This window comes from Ochotona curzoniae, unplaced genomic scaffold, assembly GCF_017591425.1.
Source record: "Ochotona curzoniae isolate NIBS_2020 unplaced genomic scaffold, NIBS_Ocur_1.0 contig_2688, whole genome shotgun sequence".
NCBI lineage: Eukaryota > Metazoa > Chordata > Mammalia > Lagomorpha > Ochotonidae > Ochotona > Ochotona curzoniae.
The window spans coordinates 8,753,091-8,770,948 of NW_024465553.1; the positions used below are offsets into that span (position 1 = coordinate 8,753,091).

General features: G+C 38.7%; 1 protein-coding gene across 3 annotated transcripts in view; it reads left to right on the top strand.

Annotated features, from left to right (window-relative positions):
• The window catches only part of EML5 (EMAP like 5), a 92,136-nt gene that overhangs the window by 12,090 nt on the left and 62,188 nt on the right, over positions 1–17,858 (top strand). For all 3 annotated transcript variants that reach the window (XM_040975191.1, XM_040975192.1, XM_040975189.1), the window contains 6 exons: positions 6,122–6,281; positions 8,814–8,912; positions 11,146–11,214; positions 12,508–12,693; positions 14,787–14,922; positions 15,915–16,116. In XM_040975191.1, the coding sequence (XP_040831125.1) occupies positions 6,122–6,281; positions 8,814–8,912; positions 11,146–11,214; positions 12,508–12,693; positions 14,787–14,922; positions 15,915–16,116 (852 nt within the window). The remainder of the gene's footprint in view (positions 1–6,121; positions 6,282–8,813; positions 8,913–11,145; positions 11,215–12,507; positions 12,694–14,786; positions 14,923–15,914; positions 16,117–17,858) is intronic.

The window sequence follows — 17,858 nt, forward strand, 5'->3', positions numbered from 1 at the left end:
GACAGCTTTCTTTATGTAGTTTTAATGGTACTACTTTACGGTAATGATAAATTTAGACATTAGTAACTTGAAACAACTTAATGCATAACTGTGGGATTAGATGGCAGTATTCATAGCTAATGCCTATTACTCAGAAGTATTACTAGGAGAAAAAAAATCTAATAATCCATTATTTCTGTATATTTCAAATAATAGTGTCATCATGTGGATGAGTAATTATCTTAACTGTTTTAGAATAGGAATACTTCTTCATCTCTCCCACACGAATGCCCAAGTGTTGTTGAGCTCTATTATAAGTTAAGCAATCTACCAGGCACTCTGTAGGTAAAACTTAGCTGTAAGGTATTAAGGATACATGAAAAACACTCATGCGCTCATTCTCATGAAGAAAATTGGAGCTGTAGACAGAAATCGTTCAGGTTTCCACCCATCAGGAGCAGTGCAGCCGGCCTACACCTCCAGTGACCTCCTCCACCTGCACAAAAGTTCTACTTTTTTGTCTTCTGCTAAAATTCTTGCTATCACCCACAGCAGTATTTTGCTCTGCATTGGATAATTCCTGTGCGCATGTAAAATGTGCTTTAAAAAAGTCTTTCCCACAATTAGCGTTCCAAACAACTGAGTATCCACATCAAGTCGAAAATTAACCTTAAGGTATTGCTAAGCAACACACAAAATTTGACTGCATTTGGACCATATATCTTAAATGAGAGCCAAAGCCATAAAGTTTCTAGAAGAAAAATTAGGAAATGGGATACAAAAATCATTACTTATAAAAAGCGAAATTGTAAGTTGAACCTCATGAAAGCAGTTGTAGATTCCAAGGTAACTAAGGCAATGGCAGGTAGACGGTAATGACGAAATCTCATGATCATGAGCTTTCTATACGAACCATAGCCACGGCATCATTAAAAACTACAAAAACTGCAAAACGATCAAGTAGAATGAAATCCCAATGGCATTTTCCCAAGCTCTTTCCTCCTATTTTGCTAAGCTGTGTAGAGAGCAGCTAATATGAATAACTAAAAAGGTAGAAAAAAGTTTTAGCTGGATATAGTAGGACTAAAGACAAAAAGAACTCTATATAATTCTACACTACATAAAAATTACTTCTTCCAGGGCCAGCAATTTTGAAACGTCTGTGTGTATACCCAAATGAAGTAAATAAATAGAGCATAAGCTGTGAGAGCCCAGTCTCTCATTCTTGGATGCACAGGTTATAAATAAGGAAAAGATAATATCCTGTTTCTGTATTTGAATCAGAGATGAGAGCTGCAATCTTTTGAGTGATTTTTTAAATTATTACTTGAAAAACAGAATTAGAGACAGACAGAGATCTTTCATTTACTGGTTCACTCCCCAAAAGGCTGCAGTGGCTGTAGTTGAACCAAGCTGAAGCCAGGGTCTTGGAGCTTCCTCTGGGTTTGCCACTTGGGTGAAGGGATCTAAGGGCTTGAGCCATCATCCACTGCTTTCCCAGACCAAGAATGGGGAGCTGGATTGGAAGTGCAGCATGGGACCAGCCCAATGTGGGAGACCAGTGCCATGTCACCAGCCTCGAGCTTTCATTCATTTTTTTTTTAATGTATAGATAGAGGCAGAGAGAGTCTCTGAATCCAGAATATATCAACCCTTGGTATCCCTGGAGGTTTGAATCCAATATCCTCTGGGACTAAAACCCATAGATGCCCAATTCCCTTATGTAGACTAGCATTAACATATATACGTTCCCTACACATACGTTCCCATTTACTTGAAGTTTTTTATTTTTTACTTCAAGAGCAAAAAGTCAGATTTCGTCCTACTGATTCGCTCCCTGAATACACACAACATCTTTGGGCCAGGCCAAAACTAGGAGCTAGGAACTCTATCCAGGCCACTATGATACAGCAAGGACTCACCTCCTGAACCATCATCTGCTCCTCCCAGGGTGCAAATTAGCTGCAGCTGGAGTGGAGAGAGGCCCCAGAACCTGAACCCAGCCTCTGATATGGAAAGTAGGTGTCCCAAGCAATATAATCATCATTGTGACAAATGACTGTTCCCCACTTAACTGCTTTCCCAGGCCACATGCAGGGAGCTGGATGGGAAGTGGAGCACCTAGGGACATGAACTGGTGCCCATGTGGAATCCCGGGGCATGTAAGGTGAGGACTTTGGGTTACCACTTGAGGTCCCAGGTCTTATTCTTTAAATATTCTCTAATAAAAGGAACAAGGGCTTCATTGAGAAGTAGGTGATTGTGGAACTGGGGTAGGAAGATTACTGAAATAGTTTGTGATACAATAAAGTAAGTGCTCAAAAAGAGATGGTAGCTTGTTGAATATGGAGGCTGATTCAAGACCCTCTAAAACGTGGAACAATTTGAATTGTAAAATAAATCATAATATTGATTTTTTAACCCATGGAGCAGTATAGGGAATCTTTTAATTCTGTCAAGGGCCATTTGGGTACTTAAAATATCATTGACAGGTCATCCAAGTTGTCAGCTTCAAAATCAATCTGCTGATTATTGAATTTTGCGTTCTACCTAGAGTTGCCTTGGCAGAGTCAGATCAAATCATTGCCCACCACTACCACAGAGTGAAATAAATGTTAGCAACCAGAGAAATGCAGCCCAAATCTGGCTTACCACCTGTTTTTGCAACTAAGGCTTTATTGGAAAGCAGATATGAGTGCTTACCCACATCTGTGTTTTGCAAGGGCTTTTTCCTTATTGTTCTCCTAAGGAACCCTTTTAGGTATGCATTCTACAAATATTTAATACCACAGATACACTGTGTGTCACTTGTTGTGCTGCATGTGTATCTGTACCAGCATTTTCCCCTGGTGATGATGATGCCCCGCTGGGAATGTGTGTTACACGTGGCTGATTCGGTGTTACAACAACCTGGTTGAGTAGTTGTGACAAAAACTACAAAAAGTATTTACTGTCTTTTAAAGAAAATTTAGTTTCCCTTTGAAATATCTAGGAGTGGGCCCGGTGTGATGGTTTAGTGGTTAACATCCTCGCCTTGCATGTGCCGGGATCCCATGCTTCCTGTCCCAGCTGCTCCTCTGCCCATCCAGCTCCCTGCTTTGTGGCCTGGGAAGGTGTAGAGGACGGCCCAAGTCCTTGGGACCCTGCACCCGCGTGGGAGACCCGGAAGAGGCTCCTGGCTCCAGATCCGCTGAGCTCCAGCCGTTGAGGCCACTTGCGGAGTGAACCAGCAGATGGAAGATCTTTCTCTCAGTCTCTCCTTCTCTGTAAATCTGACTTTCCAATGAAAATAAGTAAATCCTTAAAAAAAAAATCTAGGAGTACATACTAATACAAACAAATGGAAGGTTAAATTAATGAATAGGGGAGGAAAAAAGTTTTTACTCATGGCAGAATTCAAGTTAATGAAAGTAGAGGAAGAGAACCACTGATGTCAAATACGGCAGTGGTGAATGTCTTGGACGAGGTCACCAAAACAGAGTTTGAGTCGAAACTGAGCGTTCTTGATAGGGATGATGATTTCTTTACATTTTAAAACATCTGAGCCAGAGCTTCTGCTTGTGGGTGCCTCTCCCAATTGCCCAGAATGGCTACCAGGATCGAGAGCCCCATCCAGGTTTCCAGCAGCAGGCCACAGGACCAGTTGAACCAAGATGCGCAGGTTGTGTCCTGTGGGAGATGGTAGATGTGACTCTAGTGGTTAGGTCTGCCTGCAAGACCCAGATTGAGGCTCAGGCTTCCAGGTCCAGCTTAGTTCCAGCTCTGGCTGATGCAGGCATCTAGGCAGCGAATCTGTGTGTGTGTGTGTGTGTGTGTGTGTGTGTGTGTGTGTGTGTGTGTGTGTGTGTGTGTGTGTGTTCGTTCATGCGGTCTCATACATAAAATTTAAAAATAAAAATTTTTAAATGTAAGCAAAAGGATTTTAAGCAGAGCCAGTGTGGGGAAATATGACATTGCCTGAAGGATCATATCCTCAGCTTCTAACCATAGTACAAAGGAAGGGGATCCTTGGGAAGTGAAGAGGAGAGATTGGAGTGCATGGTGCTCAGGACATCAATGTAAGACCGTGTTGGGTATCCCTGACTCACTGCTGTGCTATCCACGCATCCAGCTGCCTGGAAGCAGCAGAGCAAAGGTCTTGAACTGAGCTTCAGTCACTGAAGTTGCAGCTTACTCCCTGTGATATGTGTGGGTGTGGTGAAGGGAACCACAGATGGGGACTTGGGGCATTTGCCTTGAACCTAATTAGACAGCTTACCAGCTGGACAAAAATGTCAACATTTTCTGTAAGATCTTAATATGAGCCCATCATATAGCATCTCGAATTTCCAAAATGTGAAATTACCAGAAACAACCCAAGCATTAGGAGATCTCAATAACTTAGGAAAGACGACGATTGTTGGTGCCAAGATGACCAGGGTGTTAGAATCATCCGAGAATTTAAAGCATTTGTTATGCCTGAATATCATTGATATAAAGGAAGACATTCTTGAAATAAGCAAAACAGTAGAAATTTTAGCAAAAAAAAAAAAACCTAGACAAATAGGATATTTAAAACTGAAATACAGGAATGGATATCAAGAATAGTTTCTGGATCTCTACAGTAATGTATGCACATCTCTGGAACCTGTGAATTTGGGAAGTTAAACCTTACAAAAGTGACTTGTATTTGCAATTAAGATGGACCTTTAGGTAGGGAGGCTATCTTGAATCTCCCAGTTGGGGCCAATCCAGTCTATGAGCCCTTAAAAACAGTTTTATCCAGCCCAATGACAAGACGGGAACAGAGTCCCAACTTGAGGGCTTGGTGTACCATTGCCGGCTGAAGGTGGAGGTGGCCATTTGATGAGGACTTCTGGTGACCAGAGGAAGCCAGGCAGTTCCCTGCTGACAGTAGGGGCGAGCTTTACACACGCAGCGCCCAGTCCTTAACTAGCTGAATTTGCTAACATCGTGAGTGAACTTGGAAGCTGAGTCACACACAGACATTCCAGAAAGGAATAGATCTGTATTTACAGCTTGAGTGTGGACTTGTGAGACTATAAGCAGAGGACAGAGCTGAGCCACACTGTAACCAGATTGTCGTTCCTGCCTGACTGTGAAATAACACAGCTGTGCTGTTTTAAGATACTAAATTTATGGTATTTGGTCACATCAGCATAGAAAAAAATAATATGATGTAGAGTATGTTTTAACGACCTTACAAGCAAGTAAATCAGATGTTCTCTGCCTTTTCCACATGTACTGTTACCAACAGGCGGATTGTATTTTTAAAGGCTCCTAGGTTACTTAGTGTCAATTCCATGTGACCTTTCAGTTTCTTAAAATGAACTTGTACTTTAGATGTTAATGTTATAGTAAGAGTGCTACTAAGTACTATTTTGAGATGTTAAAATTTGGTGTAGCTATATTCAAGAATAGGAAGGTGGAAGGAGAGGGCTTTAACAGTGAATGGAGGATGAGCTGACTTGTGGTAGGCTGTTAACTTGTTCCTGTCGTGCAGTGGATGCTTTGGGAGGCTGTTTCTTGCAACACTTGCATGTATTCTGGGGAGTCTGGAGGGTATAGTTGGTGTATCACTGTTTTCACAAAGACAAAGATGATAACCTTAGCATACATTTTACAGAAATTTTTTAAGTCCAGCTTTAAATAAATGAACAATTAGGTATAATGTTCACATTCACATAGGTTGTGTATATCAAAAGCTCTAAAAGCAGTTTTTATTGATATGAAAAGATTTCGTGTATTTTGTGGGTACAGTTCTTAGACAATAACCATTGCTTCCTCTCACCCACTCTCCCTCCCCCTCATTGTCTTCCTCTCACCCTCCTCCATCCCCTTCCTTCCTTGCTTTTTTTCTGATTTTTTTGTGAAAGGCATAATTTCCGTCCACTCTACAATCATGTCCTCAATGCACCACTAACTGTAATCCTCAACCAGTTAGAAAGACAGTGATTCCACAAGGATACAAACAATGGATAAAAAAATAGCAGTCAAATCTCAAGATGCCCATCGCGTTCCTGTGTTTTTTTTTGTCTGTTTTTGTTTTTGTATTCTGTGTTGGACACATGACAGAGCATGCTGTTTGTCTTCAGGGGCTTACCTCACTAAGCACAGTGGTGTCTTACTATTTGTTTTGCAGCCTTGCATTGCATCCTGAACGAGTGTTGGTGGCAACGGGACAAGTTGGGAAAGAGCCTTACATCTGTGTTTGGGATTCGTACACTGTGCAGACCGTCTCAGTCCTAAAAGATGTTCATACGCATGGCATAGCTTGCTTAGCATTCGACCTAGATGGACAGGTAGGTGGCAACTTTTTTGAAGAACGTTTTTGAAAATAGTGTGGTATGGAGTAGATGGGAAAGCAGATGATATATTCATCCAATAGTGAAGGAGGCTAGATGGAGTGGGTGGTTGATTTATATATATAAAAAAAAAAAAAACAGCAACAGAAATTTTTATTGCATCCTTTTTAGAAACCTTGAAAGCCAGAGAAATGCTGAGGACTGACCTATGACCTGCTTGTGATTTTATATGTAATTTCATTCATAACTTGCCAGCTGGGGTATTTTGGTAGGATAGATAGAAGATATCTTGGGAAAATTGTCTTTCTGAGGAGACCTGTTTGTATTTTAGTCTTTGGTTTCATTATAGATTATTGATCAAAATCCTATTGAAAAGATTTCTATGAATCATTTTTATACAAGATAAAGTGTCAAAGATGTAATAATCACGTCACTGACTAATCCAGAGCATCTCCTCCTTCTAGACATTGCCTTTTAAGAAGTTAAGACAAGGGCTTTTCTTCTATTTTTTTTTTTTTGTTTACTTTTGTCATGGAAATTGTTACAACCAGAACATGTTTTATGAGTGGTGAGAAGTTGTTTTTTGAGGATGTGGTTAATTCATAGTCTTTTAAAAGTTTTATATTAAAATTAAACCTTAAAATCATCCTAATTTTCAGGGAAAAAAAAATTAGTTGTCTGCTTTCCAAGACCTAAAATTGGTTTTGGAGATTGGGTTTTACAGAAGCGGCTGTCGTTTTGTCCATTCCTCTGAGACATAGCTGCTTTGGGTGGCAGTAATGATCGTCCCTTTCTAACCAGAGGTGACTTTCTGAGAACCGAGCTGTAGAGGCCTTACTGGATCCTCCTGTCAAAATGCGTTCCTAAGTCGATATCACTCTAAAGCCGTAGCAGAAACTTAATGTGCCTTTGTTACTATTGTCTTTCAAGTCTCTTCTTTTTCAAAGAAACAGAATAATATGCAATCTTTATTTCGCAAGATTAGAAAGTACTATGAGACATACAATTTCATGAATTCAAGCTATTTTAATAGATGTCTTATGACTTTCAATAGCTTTCTTCCCGGCCTTAAAGTTTTCCTTTCAGAAAAGGAAGTTTTCCTTTCCTTGCATCGCTGAGAAATTTCTTTCATCCATCCCAGGAGAACTCCTGCTCCAAGCTTTTAGTTCTTGAAAACCTTTAATTTAAAAATTATTTTAAACATCTTAAAAGTCTTGGATATATGAATTTTTATCTACAGAAATCTTCAAGAGAACATGCTACTTAAAATTCCAAGCTTATGAAAACAAACCTGTAAGATACTAAACTAAAAAAGATCTTGAGCTCATTCTAAGGTCCCAGGCCTTGTGCCCAGCCTGCATTGCGTCCTTCCAGCCTCACAGTAACCCCGTGCAAGAGATACTGTGATGATCTCTGTGTTACAGAGAAACAAACTGAGGCCGGGAGGTTAAATAGCCTGCCCCAGGTTGCACAGCTAGAAAGTGGAGCCAAAGCCGGACCCCAGGCCAGTCACCCTCTGAAGCCCTACTGCCTCTGGAGGGTGTAACTTAGGAAGCGGTTCTTTACGTTTCAACAAGAATTCGTCCACTTTTAAGTACAGCTAAAGAGTAAGGAATGGCTACAATTTAACATGAAATTAGGAGTGGCTCCGAAATGACGTCAATGAGACAATACCTTAGAATTATATTTAAGAGAACATGTCTATTTTTTATGTCTATAAAATGTTTATGGGAAATCAAGTAAGATATGGTGTACACTTTTTGCATTTTTAACTAGATTTGAAATTTTAAGTAATCGTTTAAGATTTATCCAGTAATGAGTTTCCCAGCTTGTGGCAATGCTGGAGAGTTCTTCTCCCAGAGGTTTTCCCCTTAATGAAGTGAATCCCCATGCAGACTCTGGCATCAGTCGGCTTACTGAGGACAATCGACCTGAAAAGGCTAGTTACACACATTTACGTCACAGACTGAAATTTTATAGTAAGTGAGAGGAGGGGAGTAGGTGGATGGGAAATTTAATTGATATTTTGTCTCAAAAATACAAACATAATTTATAAAGTACATTCTTCATACTTAATAAAATCTAAGTTGTGGTTACTTCTGATAGTTTAGAGTGAAAAATCAAATTTTTACAGTTTTGTCAGTTATATGCTTCTATTTACCTATGAGTTTTGGCACATGATTATAGATTATATAATATTTTGCAGAAGTATTAGAAGCTTCACTAATTTTTCCTGAGGGCCTTCGGTAATCTCTTGATGTTTTTGTTGCTGTTTGGTTGGGGCAGCAAGGAGAGAAGATAAGTATATTATGTCATTCTTACTAGAACTGACAGTGTGTTTTTATTATAAATAGCTATACATTTGTTGAAGTGTTAAGATGAAATACATCTAACCTTTTTCTGTGAGATCTATAAAATACAAATGTGTATGTGTTGATGTTTATACATCCACAAATAAAATTTATTTGCCATATATAATTTGATTTTTTTTTTTTTTTGCCTTTTCATTTTCTCCTGGATTTAATGTAGCGTTTGGTTTCGGTTGGACTTGACTCAAAGAACACAGTTTGTGTTTGGGATTGGAAAAGGGGAAAACTGTTATCTATGGCTCCTGGTCACACAGATAGAGTAAGTATTTATGATGGCGCTTTCTAATGAGTAATAGATGGGACAGGGCCGGGGCCGAGGGTGGGTTAGGGATTGTCATTCCTCTGTGTTTTAACTGCCACTTACGTTATGGACAGTTAGGATTCCATCATTTATTTTAGAAAAAAATGTACAGTTATGAAAGATCAGACTAGTTAAGGGGCTACTGAGTTTCTTGGGTGATGAAAATGTTCTAAAACCTTTTGTAGTGTTGATTGTACAATTCTGTGAGCATCCCAAGAACTGTTGGGTTGTACTCTTCAGGTGAATTGTATGTTTACTAGACTTCAAGCTCAATGAAGCTACTTAAAAATTTTTTTAATGTGTAATTATAAATACTGATCTTAGAGCACATGTGTGTTATAGGACTTAATGATTCCACATGTATAGTGTTAGCATGAATTTTTTTTTAAAGACCATTTGAGAGGTCTTCCATCCTCTGAATCTTCCTCCCAAATGACTGCAGCTGCCAAGTCCGGGCCAGGCTGAAGTCAGGGGGCCAGGGACATCACCCTGGTCTCCCACATGGGTGTGGCAGGGGACCAAGCCATTCTCTGCTGCCTTCCCAGTGGCATCAGCAGGGGGCCAGGACTCAACCCAGAATTTGGATGTGGAGGTCATGATTGGTGGCTTCACAGTTGTACTGTGTGCGGCTCTAACCTCAGCAGAGAACTTTTAAACCAGTGTTTACTTCAACAAATATTATGCATTTTTCTCTTGACAGTTTTATTGAAGTTAAAATTAACCTGTAAGGACTGCATATATATTTAGTGTGTATTATTTGATGAGGTTGTTCATATACCAATATCCTTTATTCAAATCTCAATTTGAATTGGATGTCTTGTACTTGGGTTCTGTTAGTTTTATTTATTGTGAATTCATTGCTGTGCACTATAGTAAAAGTTATGCTGCCTGTGTGAATCTAAATATTACCATTAAATTTTGGAAGCCTAATATTTTTATTTCAGAAGTTTGTTAAAACATATATATTTTTATTTAAAGCTATATAAGCTAATATAATATAAAGACTGCAGTCAGTGTTGAAATGAAATATTTTGCTTTTATGCTCATAGATAAAAACATTTTACCATAAATTCTTGTAAATATCTGATTTGTATATGTGCACACAGAGACACACGTGCACACACATATGTGATGAATCTAACCCGGAACAGCACTGAGGCATAGTTGGTGATTCTGTTTTGTGGAAGCTTTTTTAATCTGGAAAAGATAGGCTGAAAATCTTGCATGTTTGCATTTTGGAGAATGTATTTGGTTTTCAGTTTTCTCAAATACAATTTGCATGAGAGATTGCGTGTAATTGGGAGTTGAGCAGTCAAGATGCCTGTTTAAACATTTATGTCCCATATTCACTTCCTGCGTTTAATTCGTGGGCTCTGCCTCCTAGTTCCCGCTTCCTGTTCGTGAAGACCTGGGAGATAGTGATGATGGGTCAAGGAGTTGGGTCCCTGCCAGCCATGCTGGGAAGCCCAGGCTGAGCCCCTGGCCTAATCGGATTGTTGCTCACAGTCGGGCAGTGAACCACTGAATGGAAGTCCTCCTTTCTGGTGCTGTCTCTGTAGCCTTGCCTCTCAAATTATAGACCACCTACAATGCTCTCAGAGCAGCAGAGCACTTCTTGTGTTAGTACTTTGAATTTAGTAAATGCATCGATTATTTAAACTGCTACCGAGGAGATTTAGAAATTTTTTTTTACTTTAAAAAAACTGGAATTAAATAAATACTTGGGCCTTCAAAATTTAGAAGTCAATTTTCTTCCATAAACAATAAGAGAACTAAAGAATAAGAACATGAACTAAATGTTTGGATCTTTTTTGTAAGTGGTTCTGCGTGATTGACTTTGAAACACCCGTATTTTTGCTAAGTGTTTTATATAATCTGTTAAGAATCACTCCCCTGTAGAAATTACTCAAGCATGATTATTCTCTGCCTTTGTTGAGCCGTTCCTGTTATTTAAAATAATTCTTTCTTTCAATTTAAATGCTTTAAAAATTAAAAATAGAAGTGTTAAATTATGCTCCACTACCTGCTTCATAAAAATGGATTTATGTTCATATTGTTATAAATTTTATCTATTTAGAAGTGTGCATTTCTGATTACTTATGATAGCTTGGAATCATTTGTTCTTTTGGACAGCATTCTTAAATGATTTTCAAAAAAAAGTTTTATAACCATGACTCTTGTTTGTTCGCAGATATTTGATATTTCTTGGGATTTGTACCAGCCAAATAAACTTGTCAGCTGTGGCGTAAAGCACATCAAGGTACGAGGAGGTTTTGTTCTGTAATAGCCGTGCTCAGGTCTCCAGGGCTGAATACATACCACTCTAGTAGCAAATTGGTCTAATTTTAGAATTTTGACAGTTTTTCATTTTAATGAATTGAGCTATCCCACGTATTTAAGAATTGAAATCAGGTTTGTGTTAAATCTATAGGTCAGTTCAAGGAGAACTGCTATCGTATCAACATTGGGTACTCCAATGCATGAACATAGTATGTCTTTCTATGGGGTGGGGGGGAGAGACTTATTATTTTCATTAGAAAGTAAGATTAAGATTGGCCAGAGCTGAGCCAATTCAAAGCCAGGAACCTCCTCCAGGTCTCCCATGTGGGTGCAGGTTTCAAGGCTCTGGATCATCCTCTATTGCTTTCCCAGGCCATAAGCAGGGAGTTGGATGAAATGTGGAGTAGCCACGACACGAACCAGCTCCCATACAGAATGCTGGTGTCAAAGGTTGAGCCTACTCTGCCACTGAAATTACTAAAATTTTAAGCTTGAAACCCTTCATGGCTCATTCATTAATCTTAATTTTAATGGTTAAGTATCATGATTCATAGTTCTTTGAGTTTTGAGGTTTTAAGCCATAAATAAAAACTACATTATTTTAAAGGACATTTCATTTACTGTTCGTTTGAATTGAATCCCTTTGCCTAATTTCTCCATGTAGAACTGTTTAATGCATACATTCCTGGTTTTCCTCTTTTTTTTCCTCTCCCTCTGCAAATAATGGAAATTCACCTGAAACCAGCAAAATCCTTGGTTATAATTCATACTTGCTTTCCCTGTCTTCTCCCAAGAATAAGTAAATCATTCTAGATGGAAATCTGTCTTATTTCAATCTTTAGATGAAGAAATCGCTTGGCTTTGAAACTAGCAACCAGAAATAACATACTAGACATGCCCCACCCCACTTTCCTATCTCCACCGGTTTTACTATTAAATTTCATTCTTATTTATAATGTTTCCATTGCTATCCGGTTCCCAAATTTTTAATCCTAAATTTTATGTAGTTGCTTTCAGAAAATGCAGGAAAAAAATGAGTATTTTTTAAAATAATCTATTTCACCACCTTATTTTTACAGATTAGGGTTGAAATATGTGACTTACTTACTATAACATAGCTTTTGATTATACTCAGATGAGAAGAGAATTGAATTTTATCATATTACATGGCATTTTCTTAGATAAATCTCAGCTGCTCTGGCATAGCCTCAGAATATTGTACTTTAATTAACAAGCATTCTGTGGACGTTTGCTCATGCTGTGTATTTTTTAGTTCTGGAGTTTATGTGGAAACGCTCTGACCCCAAAACGAGGTGTCTTTGGTAAGACGGGTGACCTTCAGACAATATTGTGCCTGGCCTGTGCAAGGGATGAGTTAACGTATTCTGGTGCACTCAACGGAGACATCTATGTTTGGAAAGGAATCAATCTCACGCGAACAATACAAGGAGCCCATACTGTAAGTGGGTTTAAGTATCTAACACTTCAGGATGTTAACTACTACTTGTCTTTGAACAGCTCGTATAACATACCATACCATTTCTGATGGGTTCAACTGCTTGTGAAATGTTACTCTAATTGAATTTTCCATTTTTTGTTGGTTTTTTTTTTTTGTTTCAGAGAAACGTGCATTTGACATGGATTATTAAAATTGTATATCTAGTATCTTGTTAATTGCACTAGCATGGTGTCTTAGCAGGGAGTTGAAAAACAATTAGATGCTGGACTCTTTGCTTGGTATATGCTTGCAATGAAAGAATCTCAACTGAATTTGATCTGTAATACTGTAACAAGGTGGAGGAATCCACCATGGGGAGAGGGTAGGGTGAGGGGTTGGGGGAATCCCAGAGCCTATGAAACTGTGTCACATAATACAATGTAATTAATAAAAAAAATTGTTTATACCTAAAAGAAATCTAGATGGCCATAGTAAAGTAAAGCTAGTGTTCTTATTTATCAGTGGGACATTGGGTACAGGTCTAGAAAAAATTATTCCATTGATTGAAGGAGAAATCCTTTAATTTTGTACCTAACGAAGTTTCCATGTACATCAGTGTCAGATCAGAAAATGTTTAGAGTGAATTTCTATTTTAGATTAAAAAAAAATTTTATATTGTTTACCTACTTGAGAAATTTTGGAGTGATTTTTTTTAAAAAAAAAAATATTTTAGCACTTAGGTCTCGTTGACAAAGAACAGGGAGCTGGCTAGACAGCATGGAGCTGTCACATTGCTTGCAATAAGATCCCTGCTTTAAACAAAACATCTGAAAGCCAGAAATAAGATTTTTTTTGTCAATAAAATCAATGTAATTTACATTCTCACATCAGCATTTAAAAGTACTGTTTTTCTCCTCGCTGTTGTCAGCTCAAGATCGGACCGATATTGTACAATTCAGCTTATCTTCCATGTGGAAAATTGTATCTTCTTATTTGAACTTTATTTTTGGTGAGCTTCTCCTGTTTCTGAGAATTCTTCAATTTATTGACCACTTCAATTCCTTTCCTATTAATATAATTGTTTGGCTGAACTTTTACTCTTTTGTTTTGTTTTCCCTAATGGTAGCTATTTTTGTTTGTTCATGTTACGTATGTAAGCCTTCTGACAAATATTTATGCCATCTATTTGTATATTTTATCATCAAAGAAGTTCATCTTTAAGATTTTAAAATTTTACTTGAAAGGCAGGATTGCAAAGATAGACACAGCCATCTTCTGGCTTGCTCCCCAACGGCTGTGACCAGGAGTCTAGAACTCCACTCAGGTCTCCCACAGGGGTGACAGGAACCAAAGCCCTTGGATGGTCTTCCACTGCTCGCCCAGACACTTAAAGCAGGGAGCTGGACAGGAAGCCCAACAGCAGGGGTGCAAGCTAGCATCCAAATGGGATCTTATGGTGTCACCGCAGGCTTGACTGTTACTACAACTTTTTTAAAAGCTGCATCTCTTATTTTCTACATTTGGAATTTTGAGTCTGCTCATATATCATGAATTTTTATATAAATTAAAAAGTTTACTTTCTTTTATGTCGGTGTAATTAGATATCATCTTGTATTTGTGTCAAGCCTGTATGGATTTATTTCCAGATTTTATTTTGTAGTTTCTGATGTATTTGTTTATTCTACTGTTCTATTGCTCAATGAGTTTCTACCTACACACAGCATTTTTTATATGTGTTGATTTGAAAGGCAGGGCAACAGTGAGTGAATGAGATGGACTGTCCATCTCTTGGTTTACTGCCTAAGTGACCACAGTGGCGGGCTCAGGCTGAAGCCAGGAACCTGGAACTCCATCCTGGTCTCCTGCCTCGACAGCAGGAGTCCTGGGGCCATCTTCTGCTGCCTTCCCAGGTGCGTTGACCGGGAACTGGGTCAGAAGTAGAGCACCTGGAGCTCACACCTGCTCCCATACAGAATGCCATCATTGCAGAGGACATCTTAACCTGCCCTGCCACGTTGGCCTGTTGATGCATCGGTTTATTCGTATGTCATACAATGTGTTAAATGAGTTCTACTTGCATATATGTTGTTAAATTATTTCATTTCCTTCTTCAGGCAGGCATTTTTAGCATGAATGCTTGTGAGGAAGGCTTCGCTACTGGTGGCAGAGATGGCTGCATCCGTCTTTGGGATTTAAGTTTTAAACCAATTACTGTGATTGACCTCAGGGAAACAGACCAGGGATACAAAGGTAATGGCAAAACAAATTCCTCATTACCAGAGAAATTGTAAATGTACACAAGATGGTCTGTTTCTTTCGGTGAATGTAAGATGTACATTAGCTCTTCCTCCTGTGCACATTCAGTTGAAATCCTTTGAGATACTTAACTGACAGGGTTTAGATCCAATGCTGTGACAAAAGTTCTCCCTAACAACTGATGCCTGTGTAATGAGCCCTGCAGAGAGATGTGACAGGCAGCCTGGTAACTTTGCATTTTGAAAATATTTTACTATTGGAATGTTAAATATAATTGTTTGGCAAATCAACTTTTATAATGCTGAAGGTTGAAGGAACTTTTGTTCAGACTGGTTTTAAATATTTGCCGGTATGTTTTTCCCTTTATCCAAAGTCATCAGCAACTGGAAGGTATTCGTTTGCAAGCTCTTAAAAATGATTAATGTAATAAAATGGTCTTTTGCTCTAAAAATGAATGTGTTGACTTTTACACTACAACATCAGAGTAGGAGTGAAGATAACAAGGGCTGCGTCTAGACAGCATTGTAAACGCAATAAACTGAGGCTAATATCTCATAGGACTAAATGAGTTAAGATTTATAAAATGGTTAGAAGAATGTCTGGCACGTAATAACTGTAATTCTGTTTTCATTAGGTTTGCTGAACATATTAGACATTAAACTCATGCACTAGTTTGATATGTTTTGCTTGTTAGTATCAAATCTGCACAACTGAACAGTGAAATTTGTAAGGTTGCTCTCTCTCATGCTTTCTGCAGTCTCTACGCGCACCAGGACCTGGAGGAGGTAGTCTGAATATGGCTGGGCTCCAACAACAAGAAAGAGTAGGAGTTAGGTGTGTTAAAGTGAGGAAATGTTATTCCACATGGACAACAGTGAAGGTTAGGGTGTGGGTGCGGGCCTTCACCTAAGGCATTAACAAATGCAAACATTAATTTCCGTTTGGGAAGATCCTCATTGATATTAAACGCAATTCATTTTTACCAGGTTTGTCAGTGAGGAGTGTTTGTTGGCGAGGTGACCACATCCTAGTTGGGACGCAGGACAGTGAGATTTTTGAGATTGTGGTACATGAAAGAAATAAACCTTTCCTGATTATGCAAGGGCACTGTGAAGGTGAACTCTGGGCACTTGCTGTCCATCCTACTAAACCTCTGGCTGTGACTGGAAGTGATGATCGCTCGGTCAGGTAAGCAAATCTAAATTGCATAGTCTAGAATTATCCCCAGTTAAACGTAAATAAAACGTAAATACCCTGACTTCAGTTTTATACCTTGGGGTATAACAAGTAAACAAATTAATGGTTACTTAAAATGAATATAATTGACAACTATTAATAGGATTTTTTTTCTCTTAAGAAGTGATATTAGAACATAGTGTCCTCTGCTTTTTTAAAAAAAGAATTATTGATTTTTATTGAAAAGGAGAAAAGGAAAGAAGGATCTTCCCTCTGCTGGTTCGCTCCCCAGATGGCCACAGCAGCCAGAGCTGAGCCAGTGATGAACCCAGGAGCTCCTTCCTGGGCTCCTGCCTGAGTGCAGGGTCCCAAGGCTTTGGGCCGTCTTCAGCTGCTCTTTCAGGCCACAAGCAGGAACCTGGATGGGATGTAGAGCATTTCTGACACGAGCTGGTGCCCATATGGGGTCCAGGTGGATGCAAGAGGAGAATCAGCCAGTTGAGCCATCACACCGGACCCTCCTCTGCTTTCTTAACGGCAGTGTATTAATATACTGTAGTTTATTCAAGGAATCTGCTGCTGATGGACATTTAGGTATACTTCTGTACATTTAATCATCATGCAGCTGTCATTTTGTATTTGTGTAAATGTGAATGATAAATACTTGGCAGTGTTCAAGGAATATATGCACTCAACAGTCTTGACTGTGTATCTGTTCCATGCCATACACCAAGGCAGCTCCTATCATCAACATAACAGTGCCTATTTCCTTGCACCATTGCCAGTTCTAGGTAATACCACAACAAAAAATATTTTAGAAGTAAAACATATTGAGGAGTAGTATATGTTTTTATATACTTGGAGGATATTTTTAAATGACTTCTTTAATGTATTGGTTTTTTTCTCTAATTGATTTAAATTAGAATGCAAAACTACCTGTCTTGTCTCCATGTTAAAGCAGTTGGCTCTTTGTCTATGACCAGTAGTTCTGAATGTGTGATTTCTGGGCTAGCAGCATCAGCACTACTTGGCAACTAGGAAGAAATGCAAATTATCAGGCCTTTTCTGGAACCTAATATCAGCAACTTGGGAATTTGTTTTAGCAAGTTCATAAGGTTTGAGAACTACTAGCCACTGGTTTTTCCAGTTTGTCATCTGCTCCTTTTCCACATATCATCCATAAATCTAATTGTGCATTGTTTAACAAAGGAATGCCTTCTGATAAGTGCATCCTGAGGCAGTTGGATTGCGACCGTGGTATGTGCAGTCCCTTGCTAACTGTCCTTACGCAACACGTGAATGCATTAGTCTGTCTTTAAAAGATAACTCTAAGTATCACTGCAATACTGCTAACAGATAACATTCCTCTCATGTAGCTAAGAAAATGCCCAGCCAGTGTAGGAATCCTTCTGATTGTCTCGCAGACATTTTTATGGTTGTGTGGAGTTAGGATCCCAGGAAGGTCTAGTATTGTAATTGTTGACGTGACTTTTAATTACTTCCATTCTTACAACCTCATTCCTTTACTTTTCCTTTTTTCTTCCTAAAGTTTATTTTTGGGAAAACTAAGTCTTCACACTCGAGTTTCCTAAATTTGAACATTTGGCTAAATGCATGCCAGTGTTATATTTTAATGCATTCTATATGCCCCATATTTTGTAAGCTGGTAGTTGCATCTAGAGATTTGATGAGATGCAATGATCAGTTTTTGTCTAGAATAGTTTTTGGGTGTTAATGTGCACCTGTTTGATATG